General features: G+C 48.2%; 1 protein-coding gene across 2 annotated transcripts; it reads left to right on the top strand.

The window, feature by feature from the left end:
* The first annotated feature begins 12,540 nt into the window (after positions 1–12,540).
* Positions 12,541–18,863, top strand: LOC135412868 (dentin matrix acidic phosphoprotein 1-like). 2 transcript variants are annotated; one of them, XM_064651812.1, is made up of 5 exons: positions 12,541–15,046; positions 15,878–15,954; positions 16,050–16,091; positions 16,570–16,824; positions 16,979–18,863. In XM_064651812.1, exons 2-5 carry the CDS (start codon positions 15,898–15,900, stop codon positions 18,251–18,253), a joined length of 1,629 nt encoding a protein of 542 aa, XP_064507882.1. In that variant the 5' UTR covers positions 12,541–15,046; positions 15,878–15,897; the 3' UTR covers positions 18,254–18,863. The 2 variants fall into 2 exon arrangements, with proteins under 2 accessions (XP_064507882.1, XP_064507883.1); XM_064651813.1 differs by lacking the exon at positions 16,050–16,091.
* Positions 18,864–22,522: the final 3,659 nt, after the last annotated feature.

Here is a 22,522-nt window from a genome sequence, read left to right as displayed (position 1 = left end):
ATTTTCAGATTATATCTGGTTTATCAGAGCTGTTAAATATTTGTGAAATGTTTCATTGAATCAAATTTTCTGCTTTTGTGCTTGATTACAAAATGCTTTGGCTGCGAAAAGATCTCTGGTTGTTTTCCAAGTGTCGTCAGGAGGCCTGAGCTTGTCTAGGAGCCATCAGTACCAGTGCTGCAGTCCTTAGCCAGTCCCACTGTGTCAGACAGGGTGCTTTTTGGAAATCCTTTCATTGATAGGTTAGTAGTTCTCTCACCAGAAAGAGGTGCTGTACCATCGTGGTAAAGTGTGGAAGCCAAGTAGTTGCTGTGCTGGAAAGCTGCAACCTAGAAATTATTGTTATGACTCATTAGAGGATTTCATTTGGAAACAGGATAATTGTATCCTATCTCCACCTCTCTTTTGCTTGGAAGGAAGGACTTGAGCATGAGCATGTTTTACAGCTAGGTGATCTCTCAGTGGAGTATATGGCTGCATCAGTTCTGGCTCAACAATAGAAGGGCATGAATTCATTTAATACCAGTATTACCCCAGAGTTCCTGATATCCTGGCTTGATCTTTGCTTTGGTTTCCATTTGTATTTCAATGCTGTGCTTGTAGCCTGTGTGCTGGATCCAAAAACGTGGGACACATCTCAGCAACCACGTCAGTTGAGAGACACTTTCTCATTTCTGTAGGCTTTGGACTGAAGCCCAATTTAAGTACTTAAGACCAGATATTTCCCAAATTGCCTGAACCCTGCATGGCCCTTGGACAGCAGTCAACACGTAGCCTCCATCAACCTATACTGATGGATCACTGCAGTTCATCATCAGTGGGTCCCATTTTGGTTGCTGTGCTGTGCAATCATTGATGTACCTCTCATGAAAGGCCCAGTTTCATTTTAGACTTTGGCTCTTTAATTGCAGCCTACACTATTATGATGAAGTCATGCATTATCTGGCAGCATGGTGGGAAAACTGGACATGTGGGGTTCTCCTTAAGAGTAATTTTTGGCACAATGAGTGCTCACTGGTGAAAATTACCTGCTGGTCTCCAGTAAGTCTAACCTGCAGTGAGGAGGAGTATGGCTGTTGGAAGGAAAAAACCTACATGAACAGGAAAGTTAAAAGGAGAATATGCAGCAAATAGTAAAAAAAAACATGGAAGAAAGAAGACAGATGAGCACAGGGAGGTGAAAAAGTTTGTTTTATCTGTGCCTCACTGTGACAGCTGGTAAACAGACACTTTAAACAAAGGAAGAAGAGCAAAAGCTCAGAGAATTTTGCATTATATTTATTATTATGCCTATCTTTCCTTGTGTTCTCTTAGCAGAAAAGATCTGGGGCTATGAATGACTGTGGGGGAGACAGAGTTAAACTGAAAACTGATGTTTGTTATTATTGGAACTGTCTGCACATCTGCATGCTCAGTCCAGCCAGAAGCCTTCAGGTCTCTGCCCACAAGAGAGTGGTGTTGAGCCATCCACCTCCAGACCGCGTAGCAGACCACGTTCAATTTACAGATTTTTAAAATGTACTTTACATTTTAACCTCAATGCTAGTTCTGATTCACAAATAAAGTTTGACTTTTCCATCAAATATGCTTTACCCCAAATTCAAAAAAATGCAAGCAAGTTGGAATTCAAATGGGATTTTTAGAGTAGATAAAAAACCATGCATGTACACTGGTTATTATATCAATGATATAGTACCTAGCTTATGTGTCCATACTTTTTCTCTTTTTACTAGAGAGGGGAAAAAAAGAACTACAAAACAACAGGTAGACATGAAACAGTTTGATTAAAGTCTGACTGAAGCCAGGATAGACCATGCAATGCTGATGCGCATGAGCCTGGGTGTCCTAGATTGTTGCAGATCACAGCCTGCCATGTGGTGTTGAGAGGGCTCTAAGCAAATCTCTGGTTGCATGTTAGCCATTAATTAACAGCTGATGGGTAAAATTAGGGAAGTCTCTGTGTGACTTCCTTAACAAGAGGTGCATCTAAAGCCTTCCATGAGCCTGTGAAATTATTGGCCCAAAAAAGGTTCTTTCATCTGATGTGCAAGAGGCCCATCCACACACAGAGTCGAGGTATTTGATTTATTTACAGTTCTGCATAGAAATTGGGGCTGGGTGACAAATACACACAGCTAGCAGACAACTACCAAAACCTTTCACTATTTATATATTTTAGCAAACAACGGCACTAATGTTCATGGGTTACAAGTTACATAGTTCTCTTGGTAATTACTATTCCATCTTCTGTTGGTTAATGATTGTCTCTCTTCTCATGCTAATTAGTCCACATGCTCAGTCTTTCTCTTCTTTTGGGTCACTGGATTTCTTCAGTCAGTGGTTGCCATCTCCCCCTGCCGGAATTACCTTTTACCCACTCGGAGCTGGTTCAGGGCAGTTGCTGAGTTGGCTTTATTAGTTTCTTCCTTATCTTGGCACTTCTGTCAAATGTCCTTGTGACCCATAAATTCTGCATTCTTTGTGCCCACTATGAGTGATACATCCTTCTTCCAAAGCTTTGTTAACCTCTCCCTGGGCTGAGATCATTGAAGCATGTCCACCCCTAACCCTTAATAAGGCAATTCTACCAACAAGTAATTTGTCTTTCTGACACCTGGCCTTCATTTAGATAACTATATAAATAACTTAGATTCTCAAAAATCATAGCCTACAGCAACTCCCACTGGGAACGTTGGCAAGTACTGCTTGCCCTTTCCTATTGGAAATAATTAGTAGGGTTCATGTGGATCGTAGAAGCATTTTGTGGGGAGTTTAGTTTTCTGAAGAGTTAGCCAGGTAGAAAAACGGGCTGGAGACACTGCTGGGGTAGGAGGGAACTGGTGCCTTGGACCAGCTCTGTTCAGTTGTGCCACACCAAAGGAATATTGTGAGAGGTTTTCTGTGCCTTATCCTTAGGGAGGCAGGAGAATATCAGTTTACGTCGAGTTTAGGCTCTTTAAGTGTCTCATGATAGAGATTCTAATAAAGAAGTTTGACCAAGTATTTTTGGATACGTTTCTCTCTAAATTAATTTATCTACTGAAAATAAATCACTGGTAATTATAGCACATATAATACATATGTGTGTACATATATGAATATATGTTACATCCTCTGAACTAAGTAATTTCAGTACATTACTCCTTTCTTCTGTTTCACCTCAAAAGAAAGGAAATTTTACTGCCTTCTGGAGGCTCCTTGTACTGAATTTGGACTGAAAATTTTTATACTCTGAAAAACTAATTTTTGGCACAGCTTTTTTGGCTCTAAAGGCTGCCCCTCTCAATTAGATACCAGCAATGCCCTGAGTCCTTTCGAGATTAGCAAGCATCTCTTAAGACGAAGCATAATAACAAATGCATACAAGCTGAAACTGAGTTATCTCTTAAGAGGTTTTTTAGTGAAAAATCTCATAAAAGTGTGGCATATCATTAAAAATACTTAAAAACTCACAGAAACACTAAGTTAAAAGTCCTCCTATGTGCTCTTTTTAGCCTGTTACTTGGTTAGTTCTGCATCTAAAAACAGATTCAACAGCCATACAGACTACTTGGTTGCATAGTTTATCTTTTACACTAATCCAGGAGCCCCTTGTCACCAGTGTTTTATTCCAGATAGCAGTAGTTCTGTCTCCTTGCACACTACAATTCCTTTATTTTATTACATGACTTTTTCCAATCCTTCAGAAATCTCTATTTGTCAAAACCCTATATTGCTTTTTTTTTTTTTAATATCACAGCTCTTTATTTCTTGTTCTACCTGTATTAAACATCCTACTGAATGTATTTCGGCCTGTGATTTCCATGATGCCTGAGAAGAGAACAAGTGCCAGCCAGGACTCTTGTTGTCTGAATGTATGGACACGAGTAGCACTTGTAGGATGTTCGGGAACTGACTCCAAAATGGGCCAAGGCTCCGACAAGGCTGCCCATGTGTTGCTGCTATATCAGGCTTTGTCTTCCAAGGCATGATGCAGGTAGTGTATTAGAGACTCTCGTCCTGTCTCCTGTGAGCTGCTGTGTTGGACTGTGTCATGTTTGACCACAGGGCCTACATAAGTTGAAATTAAATGTTTAAAAAAGAGGGAGATAAATAAACATCTTTCCCAGCCGGGGAACATTTGAATCCTGTTGGGGAGTAGCTATTTTAAAGCTCAGACTGAGGGATGGCTATTTTTGCCCTTCAGACAGACAGACTCAGCTAATGGTCTATATTGTTCAAACTGTTTTGTAGACCAAATTCTTAAAAAGAGGAAGGTAAAAAGAACAGGAAGATCCCTTAAGCCAGCAAGAGGTAGACATGGCTCAAATCTGGAAAGATCTTATCTGTACCTGAACCCTTCTGTCGTTTGGGACTGCAGAGATGTGCTTTGTCTTGCCCTATTATTCAAGTGTGCATTTGCTTTAGTAGCGAGACATAGAGATGGAGGTTGGTGTGAGTATTTTAAGAGCAATTCTGCCGAAAGCACTCATGGTGCACAAGTCGTGCAATCTCCATGTGTGGCTCAAGAGCAGGTGGTTATTTCTCTTAATCATTTCAGACACACTGCAGTCAGAGGCTTTTGGGGAGGTGTAACAGCATCAGACAGCTATGCGCTGGAGTCTGATGTCAGAATAGCATCAGACGTTGTGGCTTATCTTCCTCGTTTCTGTTATTCCGTTGAACACTTGCTTTAAGTACTCTGACTTTTTAGATGGATTTAAGTGGCAGGGCAGGGGGTAAAACATTTCATATTATGAATAGGTGCCATTTAATTAGATTTGGAACCTGACTGCTACATTAAGCAGCTCTGCAGCTGTTCGGGAACACCATGAAGCAAATGTAACCGGAAAAAAATCCATATCCACTTGTAATGAGGAATCTGATGTAAAAAGCATGTCAAGACTTACAAAAGAGTTTGTAAAGGCTGTTTATTTAATAAGCACTGTGATATTTGGTGATGACAGAAGGGCAATGAAGTTGGTGAAGGGTCTGGAGCACAGATCTTACCAGGAGTGGCTGAGGGACGTGGGGTTGTTTACCCTGGAGAAGAGGAGGCTCAGTGGTGACATTAAGCACTCCCTACAAATACCTGAAATGTAGCCAGATGAGGGTTGGCCTCTTCTCCCAGGCAACTAGTGACAGGATGAGAGGACACAGTCTTAATCTGCGCCAGGGGATTGGACATTAGGAAGAATTTCATCACAGAAAGTGTGAAGGCTGCCCAGGGAGATGGTGGAGTCACCACCCCTGGAGGTGTTTAAGGAAATATTGGATATGGCACTTAGTGCCATGGACTAGTTGACAAGGTGGTGTTGGGTCATAGGTTGGACTTGATGATCTGAGAAGTCTTTTCCAACCCAATTGATTCTGTGATTCTGTGACAAGAAGTGAAGTCTTTGTCCATAAGGAGACATAAAAATTGTGCAACATTCCAATTAATCTGTTCCTTGTTGATTCAGGAACAGCATGGTCTTAGCATGGAGTATCAACATCTCCTGCCATCTGGTCCTGGTTCTGCTGCTGATATTCCATATAGCCTGTGACTTGTTTCAGCTCTAGTGCTGGCTTCCTGATGCTCAGGAATTGACAAAACCCGACTGTGATATTGTGCAGCTAAACCAGCCCTGGTTCTGCTGCTGATATTCCATGTAATCTCTAAGTTACTTTTTTCACCTCTAATGTTGGCTCCCTCTTGCTCAGGAATTGGCAAAACCCAAGTGTGGTTTCATATGGCTAAACCAGCTCTGCTGTGCTCGTGGGCCTGTCTTTACCCTGCCTCCAAGTCAGCATTTCGGGGAGATTCCTTTGCTGCTGGGAGCTTGGGGACAGCAGCAGCTCTCAGGGCATTTTGGCTTGGCTAAGGGCAGCTAGGCACTGCCCTGCAGTGGGCAGCTGCTCTCAGGGGTCTGCAGGGCACAGGAGGGTTTTGGTACCCGCCCCTGTGGCATTGTGCCTCCAGCTTCTGCCCTGGGCAACTGCTCCTCTCTTCCTTCAGGTTTTTCACTTGCTGTGTGCATCCTCAACTTTGTGCAATTGCCTGTTCCTCAAATAGAAATAAATACTGAGGAGCCTGTGTTGTTCGTGACAGCATGAAGGTCAGGCTCCTATCAAATCTGCCATCTGCGTGTGTGATGTCTCGCTGCTCACAGCCCCTCCCAAGACAAAGACGTGTCTGTGGGTGGGTGGGTGTAATGTCTGTTGTTCAGCGAGGGAGAAGTTTAAAAATACCACTTGTGAATTACCTGAGGGGAGCAGTTTTAGAAGGCAATCCACACCCAGCATGTTTTAGTTTTCTAGTGGGAAAGGTATTTGAAGAGATGTTTATTTCGAAACAAAATTTACTAAACAAGAAGGGAACAGCAAGCAGCCAGCTTGCTTTTCAGGGACCTTCTGTTGGGAAGGGAGGAGTGAGGAGAGAGAAACACTCATGCCATAGGATGTCCCTCATCACTTGCTCCCCAGCACCAGGAAGACATGGGCTCATTTCCCCTTTAGGCAAAGGTTTGGGTTTAGAGAAGGCTCAATGTAGCTGAGCTGATTTGAGATGAGTGTCTGGTTCCCAGTCATTTCCTTGGATTTTTATACAGATCCTTCTCACCTCTTTTGTTTGGGTGCCAAACTACTTTCTGAGTGAAGGCTTCCTGGACGGTTCCAGATGGTTGTGTCTGGATATACTCTGGATATTCAAGATGTGCCTAACGTAGTAAAACTTCGATTTCTATTTATTTAATTTTCTTGCTATTTACTTTTATTTAAAGAACTTTCTTTGATTATTTCCTTACCATTGCAGAAACTCCTAGTTAATTACACAGTGCAGTTATAAAAATGTTTCCATTGTCTTTTGCCAGAATGAAGTGAGAGTAAGGGAGTAGAGCATTCTTTTGATAAGGGGTTTTTTATGTCATTTTGGTATGTTTTATTAAAAGCGTTTTTGACATCAATCTTTCAATCAAAGACTGATATTCATTTCCAAGTACCCTTTTCTAGTGCTGTAGAAACAACTTCCTGTCTGAATGAGTTATACTAATTTCAGTGCTGAAAATCCAAAAATAGCTGAGGGGAGAGGAATCAAATTATAGTTTTGCCATAGGATGAGGTGGTGGGAAGGAAAAGGATGATGTACCTTCCCCGTGTGGGCATGAGTGTCTGTCTTCCTGTGCTCAGAGGGAAGCAGGACCTAAACTGGAGCCAAACCGAGCGCTGTGCAGAAGCACCACCTTGCAGAGATCTGTGACTGTTGCCTGTCTTCCCTTGGAAATTCATCTCCTGAGGTCCACAGCCGTTAAAAACCAACCCATCAGCAGCACTACACATTGTAGAGCACAATTTCCAAGGCCACTACACCAAGATCTAATAGTTACAGAAAAGGAAAGAAAGAATAATGATTTGGAATACTTCTGCATGTAAAATTCTCAATAGTACTATATCTTTGCTTGTTTCTTTGTTACCTCTAAGCCAGAAGTTCAAGCCCAAGTGCTGGTGATCTGAGCATCACTCAGGGGTCTGCAGTGCCCAGCATATGCCCATCTCTTCCCCTCATGCCTGTGCCCCTCCGTGCTGCATCCCACCCCTCCACCATGGCAGCACTTCCCTATGCTGCACCACTGCGTTGGAATTGCGGCCATTAGCACCTTGTTGGCCAAGGAAATGGTTGTCACAGCAAATCTAGTACAGCACACGCTGCAGGTGGAGTGGGAAGAACTAAGAGCAATTCCTGGCTGGGGTCAGTCCTCAGCCCAGCTCAGCAGAAAACTTGTAGCTGGGGATGGGAACAGCAATGCTGGGCTGTGGGGCTGCCCTGGTACAGCACACAGCCAGCATAGGCTGGGTTTGCTAGTGGGAATGGCTTTTCCTGAAAAGATCACGGAACTGAGTGTTTTTGATGATGCCTCTCTGAGTCCACCCTTTGTGTTAATGCCCAGCCAGCTCTCACTAGGTTTATTTTGGGTTTTGGTTTCATTGAAAGGAAAAACAAATGGGGAAGTGAATCAAACCAAAACCTCCCTTTATTCCATTTATTTTCAGCTGGAGGGAATGGAAAGATATAAGCTTACCTGCTGGAGCACATTAGTCATATGAAGAGATGATGGTTGTGGGCATGGGCGAGATTTAAACATGGGCTGGGTAGTGAAGTGCTTAAGCCCACAGTGCTGAGAGGATTATGGGTGAGCTGGATGAGGTTTTGTGATTTGGGCCTGATTTCTTCAATGAAGAGTGCCAAGACTCTGCTGAAGGCAAAGGATGCTCTGGCACATTAGCTGGGGTGACACTTCCAGGGATCCTCCTGCTCCCACAGGGTTGAGCAGATGAAGGAAGTCCTTTCATGGCTTTGCATTCCCATTTGGGCTGCTTCTGGAGAGGTGCCTGGCGGAAGACAGAGGTGGTGATGCCACTTCCTCATAGAAAGCCACGGAGTGTACCATGTAATTACATCTGGGCAGACCAGGGCTGCTCCCGCAGCACAGGCAGTTACATACGTGACTTGAGGAGGCAGGCAGTGCTGGAGCTTTCAGACATTTCAAGAGGCACAAATACTAGAAATCCTCAGGAAAGCTTTTGTCAATAACTTGAGCTCTGAACTTACTAAAAAAAGTTGGAAGGGGGTGTTGTGTTCCTGCTACGGCTGTGGGACCACACAGGTTGGGAATAGGCAGCAGTTCTTGATGCTGCTTCCCCAGACAGCACCTTGCTTGAATTTGTTTGCATCAGTTTTCCCTGCTTGCCTATCAAGCATATTTTCACATCTTTTTCTTGTGACTGGTTATGCAAAAGTGTGAATTCTGTGCATGAGGGTCAACGCTTATCCAGTATTCATTTCTTGCAGACTTCTTTTTAAGATTTCTGTTCCTTATCTCCTGTGCAGAATTATTCTATGCAGAAAAAAAGCACAGAGCGACAAGAGGAATTTCCAGTGGGAATAGTGAAGAGGAACTGGCTTGAGTCAAAAGGTTGTGATTAACACGTGCAATCACACGTATGTAACTCCTTTGAGGTGTACCGTTGAATTCAGCTGGAAGCTTAATAGAGTGTGAATATATTTGACCAGCAGACTTAGTCAGTTGTGTAAGACTTTGGTCTGTCATTTACAGCTGCTCATTTAAGTTGATTGGTACAAAATTACAAAGAACAAGTAGGGGGGAAAAAAATCTTTATTCATTGATAGATCAAACAAGGAAGAGTGTTAAAGTCACCACAGTGTTGAGAGTAAACTGTTGATCCAGTCCTATGACTGGTATCTGGATTGGGTAAACTGATCACTGGGGGAATAAGTAGAAGATCATGCAAATCCAGGTCTTAAAAGAAGTAAGCATTTTGAAGATTAAAAAAAAAAAAAATGTGTAAGGCTAAGGAAAAGCATGTTGTCAGCGTTAGGGCAGAATATCTCAGTTCAAGCACTTCAGGAAATTTAAGTAATTGCAAACTGGATGAACTTGGAGATATGATTTATTACTCCAAGCCAGATGAAGGGTCTGAAAACCCTCTTTCCAATGGGGCCTGATGCATGACACATCTGCAAGAAGTGTGCAGACCTTGTTGTGACAGCTGATGCTGTGACTATGGGCCCAGCTTTCCACTCACAGGGTCAGTGGTGGTGATTCTCTGATGGAGCTGTGCACTCTGTGCACCCAGAAGGCTGGCTGAAGCCTAGGCTGCCCTAGGTCACAGCTGCTCAGCATCTCCACGTGATGAGATGGAGATGGAGAAAACATCTCCATGGAGTGGAGAAAACACTGGAAGCTGGCTTCTGTCGTTTGGAGACAAGAGCCAAATTACTGCTGGTCTCTTGCTCAGAGCTGCATTGATGGTGTCTATCCAGCTTGTAGGCTCCCAGGGGACTGTGGTAATGCTTCCTGTCCAGCTACACCAATCAGCAATAAATTTAGACCAAGTGAGCCACAATGACAGTACAGGAACCAGAGGAGTGCTGACTGCTCTCCAGGAGGGGGGTCTGGCACTCCATACAGACGTCTTAATCCCTCGGGCTGCCAACCCTGTCCTGACCTCTCTGCCCACTCTGGGCAGCCCATGCCTCCGCATTACCCATTTGCACTTGTGCAGTGGTTGCTTCATACAATCCATTCCATCAGTCATTTCCTTCTGAAAAGGAAAGGAATCAGGGTACTGTGACTCACCAGACATACACACATCTGACAGGCGCACACAGTGCAGCTGCCCGTATGTCCAACCTGCAGCTTGGAGCAGGTCACCTCAGGCTGCCAACTGATGTGAGGGCAAAGCTGGCCCCAGATCATTGCTGTATTTTCCTTCCTGAGAGCACTGACATCACGCTGCTTTGAGGGTGTCTGGCACAGATCTCCGCAGTTCCAGTTGGAGCGGGGGCGAGCACAGAGAGGTGGCTGAAGAGAGCTTCATACGTTAAGGATCTGTTATTGTTCAATTTCCAGCTTGTTACTAACAAACACTTATTGCTCCTACCTCCCAAGGGATTCAGTTCTGAGCAGGGAGTGATTGTAAAAGATATTATACTCTGAATGAGATTGTAGGATCTGTAACTACCCATTACTTTCTCTATGATTAGTGCTGTCACTGCTGAGCTTTTGACAGCCCAGTGGCACTGGAGTTGCCTGGTACTGGTGCCAGCAGTGCCAAAACTGGTCCCTGATATGAGGCAGAGCCAGGGTTCTGTCTCTGCTCTTATTCTGACTGAGGGCAGCAAGTTGCAGCAGTCCCTGTGTGCAGGAAGACATGCTAGATCTGACAGTGGCACTCTGTTCACAGCTGATGAAGTCACGGCCTTGAATTAGTGAATTCAACCAAAGTGACTGATGAATATGGATCTATAGGACCTGACAATCTGGTCACACACATCTGGCAGAGATGGCCCAAGGTACCTGTCCAGCCACGAGTTCCAGCTGCAGTGGACACAATGTGAATAGCAATTATTGCTCCTTGCATTTCGCCTCAGCAACAAGAAGCAGCACAAACTTCCAAGTAGCACAGAACAGGTACAACACCAGTGAGCCTTCGTCCTGACAGACTGTCAAGATGATGTGCTGGTTTTGCTGGAGCCCATTGCTCAGAGGAGGGTGATATAAAAATGCTAGAAACAGAAGTTAAGGGAGTGTGGGGCTGGCATGGGAGAGAGGGGTTTCAGGAGCTCGCTTTGCATGTGTTTCGGGAGAGGGAATGGTGCATCTTGCTGGTAGGACAAGATCAGCATGCTGGTCACCTTCCTTCAACAGCATCACAGAGACTTCAAACAGTCTGTGATGCATTTCCTCCTGAGAGGGGTATCTGAAATAGGACAAATGATTGATGCCTTAAAAGTGCTTGTTTTCTCTGGCTGTAAAGGAAACTCCATGGTAGACACAGAAGGATGGGTTAACAATCCTACCTCTGTGCTGTTGGAGGCCAGGGCAGAGGGATGTTGGTCTTGTGCAGAGGTGTAGCATTAGGGTGGGTCCTGTGAGTGTCTGTAATTCAGGGCTCCAGGACTCAGGCACCTATGATGTCTTTTTTCCAGTGCAGAGAAACAGCAAATTTTAAAGGCCTAGCATAAACCAAGCTTGTGCACGCCTCTGCACTGACAACCATGGTGACAACCATGCTGGTAACTTCCATCTGCTGCTTATCACAGCATTTGTAGCTTCAAGGCTTGCTTCCAGGGGGAGTTGGAATATCAGTGCTGCTCTTCAAACACCTAAAATGTTATCATTAGCTACACTGTTATGTGTCACGTTAATGCTGTGAAACGCAGACCATATTTACTCAGGCTTCAGGTACCAGGTGTGATGCCTTTGTTCAGATCCCTTGAGTGCAGAGGAGCAAAAGCCAGGCTGCTTCTCCCTCCTTGCCCACACAGCCATCAGCTGTGCTCTGCCCACCTGCAAAGCAGGCAGTGACTTGGGAACTTGGCTGGTTTGCAAGGCTGAACACCCCTGTTTAGAGAAGCACTGTGGGAATGAATCCCTTAGGATTGGGCACTAGATGATTCCTGGTGCACTTATGGGGCAAATGCATATTTAGGAGGCAGGTTTTCCCCGCCTGCTCCCAATGGAAACCTCAGCACTGCATTGTAGCCTTTGTCACCAGAAAGCGCTTGGCAAAGGGATTTGGGTTTGGGTCTGACCATAAAGTAAGAAGGAGCTGGTTTTGAGTGTCTGGGAGAGGGCTAAGGATGTGTCAGCAGGCTTGAGTCCTGCTCTCGTCCTAGTCTCTTCTGCCCCAGTTCATTCATTGATTCTTTTCCTTTTGATGCTACTGTCAAAACCTAAAGGTTTATTCAGGAGAGAAGTGCACCAGCAACACCAATGCTGTGAAAATACTCTGGACTGGAAAAAATAGAGGGAATGGTGCTTTTTTTGAACAATAATAATTTCTTGGTTTTAATGCCGAGATGTCTCAGTCAGCAGAGGAGAGCAGCTGTTATGTGCCTCCTCTATTAGCTGTCTCTCTGCTGTGCCAATTTCTCTCTTGGCTTTGGCATCTCTAATCCCTGCTGCTGTCTGCACTAATTTCTTTTCTCTGTCCTCATGAACACTGTGCAGTCCAGCTTTTCAAACAGAGAAGTGATATTCCTGCCCTGCCAGTCCCTCTGACTCAGCCACCTTATCCCTGGTAGCCTGACGGTGCCAGCTTTAGCCTGGCCAAGTTTCCCACATCTTCCTTGCCCCACTGCTTTCCATCATGGCCATCTCAAGGGACCTACTGTCTCAGGAGAGTAGGACTTGGGGAAATGCCCAGTGACATAAACACCCATCAGACAGCTATTTCCCCCACCCTCAGTCCATGTCTCACCTCTGATGTAACAATAATCCTTAATATTATTGGGGTTTTTTTTAAGGTTAATTGGCAGGTTACAATATGGGGGCTGGGGTTTCCTCTCCTTGCAAAACACAGGCAGATCTGCTTGGGTGGTCTAGCTGATAGTGTGGGATGACCTCTGGAAGGGATTTGGGGGACAGACCTTGGTCTTTTGAGCCAGGGCTGTTGGAGATCACAGGGACCTGGGGTCAGATTGGGGTCCTGACAGTGAGCACTGTTGGGTGTGCTGGTGCTGTTTCAAGGAGGGGAGGGAGGTGACCTTGGAGTGGTGGCTGATGGGGCAGTGGGTGACCTGTGTCATAAAAGAGCTGGGTATGCACAGCTTGGTGTTTATCTCCTTCTTCCACCACAGCACCTGGATGTGAGGCAGCATCAGGTCTTTGGGGGTTGAGTTAAATACAGGTTTGACATTACAAAAAAAATACAACAAAACATGGTAATTGTTGGAGGTGCCTAAAAAAGGTTGGCAACATGAACTCATATCTGGCTGGGGACAGGGGTATAATTTTGTCCCGGGTCAAAAGGAAAATACATCCCACAGTAGCTGTGGCAGGGGTCAGGCAGGGAAGAAGAGGGAAAACATCTGCCAAAGGTGTGAGTGAGAGTAAACGACTCAGTGGTGACCACCTCGAGACCGAGGGGCCATGGGGAAAGCAGTGGGACCTCCCTGTTTAGGGGGCAGGAGGAAGATGCTCATCACACATGGCACCTTGCAGTCCTCACAGGGCAGATACACATAGTCTTCTGGCTGGTGATGATGGGGGGAGAAGGTAGGAGATTTTGGAGAATGAAATTAAGCTGGCACCCACAAGAGCAGACTGACAAATCTGGTTTCACAAGGTGCTCTGTCCAGCCACAGTGGTGGCACAGCACAAGGCATGCTTTCTGGATGCTGTTGTCTACAGTTGGTACATCCCGGGCAAATTCAGATAACTCGCCATTTACAGAGCCCTGACTCAATCATTATTGCTCAAGTTTCCTTCAATCACTTATTTTGCAGTGCCACCATCTCCTGTGAATCCCTGTAAACCTGCAGTGTGCCCATGTTCCCTGGGCACTACACTCACCTCTGAGAATTTGGGATCCTGTGCCAAGGGGCCATTGCAGGTGACTGTGGGGAGAGCCCAGCTGGCAGAGCAGAGATGCATTGCCTGCTTCAAAGCAACCTGCTTGCACATGCAGCAGAGGGGGGGTGTTGTGGGCACAGAAGATTTAGCTGTGGGCTAAATACAGGGAAGGAAGCTGCCTTCCTTCTGCCCGTGCTGGGGCAGAAGGAAAAGCCAGGTATGTGGCTGGGGCATACTGGTCCTGTCCTACTCCACATGGGCAGAGAGCTGTGGTCGCACTGTCACCTCTGGAGGTTTGCAAACTCCCTCTTGTAGTACCTGTGAGTGAGGAGGGTCCATCTGTGCTGCTGCCTCATGGTGCTGTTTGGAGTAGGTGGTCCATGCTACCACCAAGAATCCCTGGGGTATATGTAGCGTGTGTATATGTGTTCATATCTATAGAATTGCCTATACATGCCCATACACATGTGCACATGTTGTTGCCTGTGTTTTCCAGAGCAGAGGTTTCATCTCCCCTCTGTCCAGTAGCTGGAAGGAGAGCTGGGATGTTACACTCCCTCCTTGCAGGGGATGAGATGCTCCATATCCACCTCCATTTAGTATTTCCCTTCTCCCTTGCCTGAGTGGGCAAGAAAATAGACAAAGTCCTTTCCTTCCAGCATGGTTTTGTGCTCCTGCCCCAATGTACAGGAGAAGGCTGAGACCTGGCAAGGGAATCATCCCCTGTGGGTTTCAACACCCTGGCCCATGACACAGGGCTAACACCATTCCCAAGTGCACTGGTTAGGAGGATGCCATCTCTGGGACAGGGTCCAGTGCTTGGCGTGGGTGACGCCGTAGTTGTTTGTGTGTGTCATGGCGGGAAGTGTGTGAATGGAATAAATTTAGCAGTCAAAACACAGGGTCAGTGCAGTCAGTCATTAACTGCCAGCCCGTCTCGTCATCCTGCAACCACAGGGAGCTTTTTTAGGGCCGACGTCCTGGCGGAGGGCAGAGGAAGCGTGGGAGGCCAGTTCCCGGTGACATCTCCACGCGTGGCAGCGCTGCCCGCTGGTGCCATTGGCTGCCCCCTGCCCGGGGCTGACACTGGCCAGCGGTTAAATGCCTGCATGACCACGCTGGGGCACACAGCCCAGAGCATCCCAACACAGGCAGCTGGCTCATCCCATCCCCAGCACCGGAGGAGACGTGGACTCGCACTACACCTTAAGGTAAAAGTTTTGGTTTCTTTGGCTTGATCTGGTGAAAATGCCTGGAGCGAAAATGTCAATGTTTGGGAATAGGGGTTGTAGATTTCCTCACAAGTTTTGGTAGAAAGCACAAGGCTTGTAAGCTGAGATGTAGGAATTGTTTTGTAAGGGAAGAAATCAGGAGCGTGCCTGTGTTGTGGGCACAGGGTGATGCACAGTGCAGTTAGTGTGGCCCATGGGGATGCAGTGCTGGGCTGCTTAAGGGACTTGGAAAATGACAACAGAGCTGGAGGAAAGCCCCCACTGCCTTACCTGCCTACCTGGCAGCAGTGCTGCTGGAATGCTGACCCAGCGGCCTCTGGGGATGCAGTTCTCCATGGGCTTACCTTACTATCATCCTCCACTTTGGGGTGGTGGGAGATTTTACAGGGTTGTGGGGACCTTTCCAGGTGGGAAGTGCAGCTCTGCAGCCCACAGACTTATGGTGCTGCCCATCTGTGGTGCTGGCTCCTGTCACAGCCACTGAGCTCTCCTGGGTGATGGGTGGACATTACTGCGGGAACAGGACATTCAGGAGAGCTTTCCTCCTCTTCATGATGCTTAGACAAAAAATCTGCCAGAACATGGCCAAATATTTCAAATCCCAAACTACAGGGAGGTTTCTGCAAAGGAGATGCCAGGAGGTGGTGCAAGGACTAATCCTTGGCTTGTTTGATGACACGCCAGGCTGAGCACCATGTGCCAGGATGACAGGGCTGTATCAGCTGGAAGGGCTTTGTGGGACCAAGTTACAGCCAGAGGCACGTGCAAATGCTTTGCTCTAGTGTGTAATTACTTTATTCCTTGTTGCAGCCACAGGGACCACAGGTGACATGAGGGTGGCTACATTCCTGGTGCTGCTCCTCTGGGCCGTGGCCAGCGCTCACCCCGTAAGTACACACTGGATAGATACACCCAAACCCCATAGGTTTGGCCCAACCATTGTGCACTGATCACTGATCAGATGTCTCCTGGATGTGTTTAGGTGCCTGGCCATGAGTCCACCCATCCCAGCGCCCAGCAGGAGGTAAGCCAGGGGTGCCCCAGTCCCACAGGTAGCAGTCACTCATGGAGCAAGTCTAGGCTGGGGAGCCAGCCTTGGGCAGGCATCCTTGGACCAGGGACCTGGGAGGGGAGCTGCTGCTTCTGCAGATCTTTGAGCTTTGCCCATCTACTCGGTCTTTTCAAGATAGGTTGGTTTCACCTCATTTTGACTTGCCTCCCTGAGCATGTTCCCAGCTTACCTTATGCCTTCTGCTGTGTTGGCCCTGAAAAAGGAGTTTCTGTGCTCTGAACTGTCACAGTTTGGGCTTTTCTGAGTTGTCCTTTTGTTGGTGGCTACTGGGTTTTTTGTATCAGCAGAAATATCTGAAGGGCTGAGGTGCAAGCAATGAAAAAGACTTGAGCACTTGCATGGCTTAGGAATGATGTCCTGCAGCAGCAGTAAAAATGTGCTGTAGTTGGTGTTTAATAAACCAAAGCATCATGTCACGTTTTGCCTCCAGGACACAGCAAATGAAGAGCACGTCAACAAGCTGGGCAACCTCCTAAATGGTGGAGATGGCAGACATCCTCCTGTTGGTGTGGAGAGGGGGGACAATGCCCTTGCCGGGGACCTGATGGGTGGGAATGCTGTGGATGAGGAGCTCGGTGAGCACAGTGGCCGAGACAAGGGAGACCGAGTTGGGCAGGCTCAGCACGTGAATCAGGTGGATCACGAGGATGCAAGTGCCCGCAATGGGAACGACCTTGGTTTCCTGGTGAGTGAGCGGAGAGGTGTGTTCTGCTCTGCCAGGAAAGCTCCCTTGGCCTCAAATCTGGCATTGGTCAAGGCTGAGCTTGGCCTGTGAGCAGTGCTGATAGTGCCTGCAACCTGCAAGCCTTGGCATTCATCTCTGTTTGTCACCTCTGCAGGAGGGGGATGCACGTGATACTGATGATGGTGACAACGGAGACCATTACGGCACTGGAGCCAATGGGCTTCCCTCCCACGCCGGCGGGTTCCTGGATGAGGAGGATGACAGTGGGGATGACACCTTTGATGGGAATGGGGAAGAGGAGAGGGGAGAAGGTCCTACTTACGTGGCTGGTGCCGATGGGGCGGGTGAACCCGACCGTGATGCTGGTCGTGGGGATGCCGGGGCTGGCAGAGGGCATGGCGACAGCAGCAGCAGCAGCAGCAGTGAGAGCACTGGGGCAGACCACCGGCGGTACAGGAACTACATGGGCAGCTGGTATGAGCGGAGCTACAGGCAGGGAGGGGCCAGCAGCAGCAGCCAGGAGGAGGAGAGCTATGACTTTGAGGACGGAGCCATGCAAGGTGACGACCCCTCTGCCTTTGACAGCTGGGGCAGCAGCTACAGGGTGCGCCATGCTGGCCGCCGTGCCCTGGGGAACAGCCGAGAGGGCGTCCAGGGGGTTGGCTCCCACCACTGGGAGGAGGGTGACAGCAGGTCCCCAGAGGTGGAGGATGCTGACTCTGGAGAAGACAGCCCATCCATGGAAGACAACAGTCAGTCAGAAGAGCCTGTTGACAGTGAATCAGAGGATAAAAGCCCCAGCCGCTCTAGGGAGGATGGGGATGAGGAGGACAGCCCCTCCAGCGAGGATGAGGACAGCAGATCCAGGGAAGGCACTGATGACCAGTCAGATGAAGAACCACAGGAGTTCCCAGATGTAGTGAGCACATTGAACGAGCATAGCAACAGCCAGACCTGGGAAGGGCAAGAGGACTGGGAGTCTGCTGAGGACAGGAGTGTGCCATCCATGCCTGACAGCGAGTCTGAAGAAGAAGAGGGTGACCAGAGCAAGTCCAGGGAAGATGATGAGGACCAGACCCAGTCCATAGAGGACACTGTGGAGGAGTCACGGGAGGACGAGAATGACTCTGACTCTGCGCCAAGCACATCAGGCGAGAGCCAGAGTGCATCCCCAGAGGATGACAGCAGCCCAGAGGACAACACTGGTGAGGACAGCAGGTCCCCAGAGAGTGACAACAGTGAGTCCCAGGAGGAGGATGGCAATGAGGAGAGCCACTCCCAGGAGGATGCCACCCACGAGACCAGCAGCCATGAGGATGACAGCTCGCTGCAGAGCCTGGAGAGTGGGATTCGCAAGCGGCGGCTGGGCGCTCTCCGCCGCAAACCTGCTGCTGACTATGATGACAATGACTGCCAGGATGGGTACTGATATGTGCCCCACAGCCTCATTGGTGTGGGGGGGGTTGGGGGAGGAGGGGTTTAATTTATTTGCCATATAGCCTGGTTGACTTCTTCTCAAGAAGATGCTGTGGTTAAAATGGAGTCAGGTTCGCCAGAGCTAGACCTGGGCACACTGCACAGGGTGTGAAGAGGTAGGTGATGCCAGGCACAGGGAAAATGCCAAACCACAGCAAGAAATGGCATTTTCTGAACAGCTGTGAATGCCAGCAGGGTGATGCTGCCCACTTGTCCCAAGGGCACAGTGGTGGCTTGGCACTCCTGGGCATGTTGGGCAGAAAGGTCCCTGTGTTCACCCCTTATATTTACCTACTATGGCCCTAAAAACCTCTGCCAAGACTCCAGCTGGAGCTTTCTGTTAGCTCCATGTCCTGCACATAAAAAGGAAAAGCTACAGCTGGTAGGCATATGTGGTTCATGGGTGCAGGAGGGTGTGAAGTACCACTTCAGGATGGGATGTATGTAATATTTTGTAAGAAATGTACAGAAAACATTATATTGTACCCTTTTTGCACTTGTATTTCAAAGCCGAAATGTACCCTGTTGATTTCTTTAATTACCATTAAAACCACCAAACTCCACAGTGGTGTGGTTTGAGGTGTTGCTGTTCTTCTCTCCCAGGGGACTCATGCTGCCATTTGGAGCCAGACTAGAGGGAGCGGGGAGCAAAGGGGAGGCTATTTGCATGGAGAGCCACAGCATGCTGGGGTGAGGGGAAAGCAGAGGCTGAAGGTGTTCCCATGCCTGCCATTTCCAGGTACCTCAAAAGCCACCCCTGCCTCTAGGTGACCGTGTAGTGGAGTGGAAAATCTGGCCAATGACCCCAAGGAGCTGGGCCTGGAGCTTTGCTATATTATGGCCATCACTGCTGCAATGTGAGCAAGGGTTGTGCTGCTCTTCCTGAGGTGCTGGGAAGGAGATGCTCCAGGGCATGAGGGATCTCCTGGACCACCAGCTCTGGGTTCGCATTGTGGCCCCTGGTACCAGGTCCCCTGCAGCACAAACGCAGGTAAGCAGGGAAAAGGTGTTATCACGTACCTTTCATTTTTTTTTTCTCCTACCAGCAAGCAAGTAAACAACACATTCTTTATTTAAAATCCTACTCAGGCCCTTCTTCCTTGTTCACATGTGTATGATGAGTTGTGCAACGTGGGTATCGATGCTGACAGGTGAAGCCACAGGCTGTTGTGTAGCTGTGCAGTTTTACAGCATGGAGTTGTGGCTCTGCAGAGGACAGTCCCCAAGGGGCCAGCATGAGTGGATAGATGCCCTTGAGCTGCCCAGGCTCCAGGGTGTCGCTGCTGGGCATTGCAATACAGAATTCAAGAACTAGTAATGAAATGAAATAATTTTTTTACTATTTACAGCAGAACCACACTTAATTTGTAGCCTCTTTCCACCACTATGAAGGCTGGGAGCTAAAAAGCTCCTGGTTTTAGTGGAAATTATGTTTTCAATTTTCACCCTGTGTAATTTTTTTTCTTCTGTATGAGGTCAGCTCTGAAAATTGCAGCTTCCCCACGTTGCTGCCCTGGGAGTCTCTTTCCTGACCCTCCCTCCTCCACCCCACTGATCCCCACTTCAAAGTGAATACCTCGGTCACGACTTGCCCCTTATTTTTTGGACCCCTTGCACCAGTTATGTGAGTAGCTGGGGATACTGTGATGGTGATGATGCCTGTCAGGGTCTTGGGTACCAAAATACTGGTGTGAAAGACAGCAAGCATGGGTTTGGCTGCAGCCCAGAAGCGCAAAAAGGGCCGAGTGACAGCTGTCGGTTTGCTTTCAAGCTGTGGTAGTGACGTGTTTGGTGCGGGGCGGGGCAGGGCAGGGCAGGGCGCTGCTGTGAACCCTCTGGTGTCCACCAAGCGGTGCTGCTGCTCAGGCAGCGGGCACCTTCTGGGTGCTGGCTCTGCCACAGGGCTGGGCCACATCCCTGGGGCCATCGGAGGTGATGTTTGCGTGGGGACAACCGATGGGGGTGGGAATGGGGACTGGGAGGTTTTTTCCGGATGCCTTCAGGAAATCGAGGGGTGCCACGCAGCTCTGCAGTGAGCCCAGACTGTGAGCAGGACGGTCAAGACCCTGCAGGATTGGGGTTAAACTGCTTCTTGCAGTTTGTGCATGGCCCTGTGTCCGTCCTCACCCTTCTGTGAGCGGTGCTGGGGTGAGCAGCAGCCTAGCACAGCTGGGAAGGGGACTGCTCACCCTCTCCCCTCTGCAAAGGGAGAGAAAAACGGGGTTGACTTGGGTCTAATCTGAACGGGAGGCGCGGGTGCCTGGCAAACAGGGCAAGCAGCACCCCCACTGCCCCCTGTGCCGAGGGGCACTGGCTGTGCTCCCCCTACACGTGGGTCCCCTTCACGTGCCTTCCCAGGGACGCGCTGCAGTCCCTGCCAGCAACGCCCAAAATTTGCCTCCCGCTGCCTGGCTGCTCCCAAAGGTCGGGGAGTCGGTGCCAGAGCTGACTGCTGCCTGCCGGTCCTGCCAGGACGGCTTCCCACGGAACCATCCATCCCGGGCATTACAGGGTGAGGAAACAGCCCTTCACTAGGGAAACCTGCCCGGCCGCAGGGAAGGAGCCTCTCGTATTGGCTGGCGCCAAGCAGGGATGTGCCCAGAATCTGGCATTTTGTCTGCAAGGACAGGCAGGTTTCAGGGGACACTAGTGGCACTGGATTATCCCTACTAAATTCTGTTCATCCCTGTGCAAGCTGGGCCACTCTGCTTGACATCTGGACGGCCTTGATGACGGGCAGTGCTTCACAGGGTGAGGTTTTGGATGAACAGAGAGTGTGACCAAAATATGCTCACTTGGAGGATTTTAAGGCATTTTTAGCAGTCCATGTGCTTGTTTTTTGTGGCATGTGCCTGTTTATCAGAGGGGAGTGAGCACTGGAAGGGGTTGCTCCTGCTCTCTGCTGTCAGCCAGACAGGCAAAGCAGCTGGGAAGATTAGCCACAGGCTCTGCCATCACTGGAGATGTTTCTGCCTCCAGTTTTGTGATGGTTATGCAATGAAGTTGTAAGGGCCAGTTTGCCTGATGGGTTAGGCAAGGATAAAAAGTGTCCACATCAATGTATGCTTTTCTTATCCACCCACATGACATTTTTTGTGCATTGGGGGTGGCCTCTAGAGCTGAATGCAGTGATTTACCCAGGAATCAGCACTGGGGTTTAAAGCAGGTATTTTTGGATGCATTTAGGTTTGAGAAAACATAAGTTTGCATCATCCTAAAAGAAAGGTTTCTTGGTTGGTTTGTTTTTTTTTTTTTTTGTCCTTTCCAAGAAGAAAAAAGTCTATTTTTAATAAGTAGTTGGTGTGGCTGAAGCAGTGGGAGGCAGCAGTGCTGACCCTGGCTGTGGCAGCTGGATCTGGAGCAGCCAGGGCACACAAGCTGCATTTATTCAACACTCTTATTTTCCTGGGTTGGTGGGTGAAACAGAGATACCCTTGGAGTTCACAGACTCCCTCTCCCTCCAGCAGTGGCTTTTTTGACATCACAGCCGAATATCCCGGGCTTCCTATGGTGATCTGAGTACCATAGTTTCAACGCCCTGCCAAAGGCAGGGTCACCTGTCGCTAGATGAGGCTGTTCAGAGCCTGCCTGGTCTTGAACACTTCCAGGGATGGGGCATCCATGACTTCTTTGGGCAACCTGTTCCAGTGCTTCACCACCTGACAATAAATAATTACTTCCTAATATCCAATCTAAACCTACTCTCAGTTTGAAGCCATTCCCCCTTGGCTAGTCACTACATGCCCTTGTGAGAAGTTTCTCTTCATCTTTCTTGTAGGCTCCCTTAAGGTCTGATGGAATTTTCTCTTCTATGCCTGCTGTGATGGGAACCACTCCTTGCCAAGTACTCAGTGAGGCCGGGAGAGTTTGATTACGTTTCTCTGGCCTTTTTCAACGTGGAGGAAAAACCTCTGACAGAATCACCATGGCCATCAATCTGAGTAAAAGAAATATCTTGGCCATGGGAAAACAGCCCCTGATCTCAGTGAAACACCAAAATATTAAAACCTTTTGAATGCTCTAAAGAAATTTTTCTTCCAGCTGCCTTTACTGCCATGCACTTCAATGGCAAATAACTTTGCCACCCCTGCTGGCTCAGCCATGTCCTGGGAGTTTTGTGATCCCCCCAGCACTGCCCCAAGGAGTTGGGCACTGCAGGATGATACAAGTAAAGTTCAAACATTAACATCCACCTGTACTGTAACCCCCTGAACTCATAATG

Source organism: Pseudopipra pipra, chromosome 4 (assembly GCF_036250125.1).
Source record: "Pseudopipra pipra isolate bDixPip1 chromosome 4, bDixPip1.hap1, whole genome shotgun sequence".
Taxonomy (NCBI): domain Eukaryota; kingdom Metazoa; phylum Chordata; class Aves; order Passeriformes; family Pipridae; genus Pseudopipra; species Pseudopipra pipra.
The sequence above is the reverse complement of the archived record's forward strand: the minus strand, read 5'-3'. Positions and strand labels throughout refer to the sequence as shown.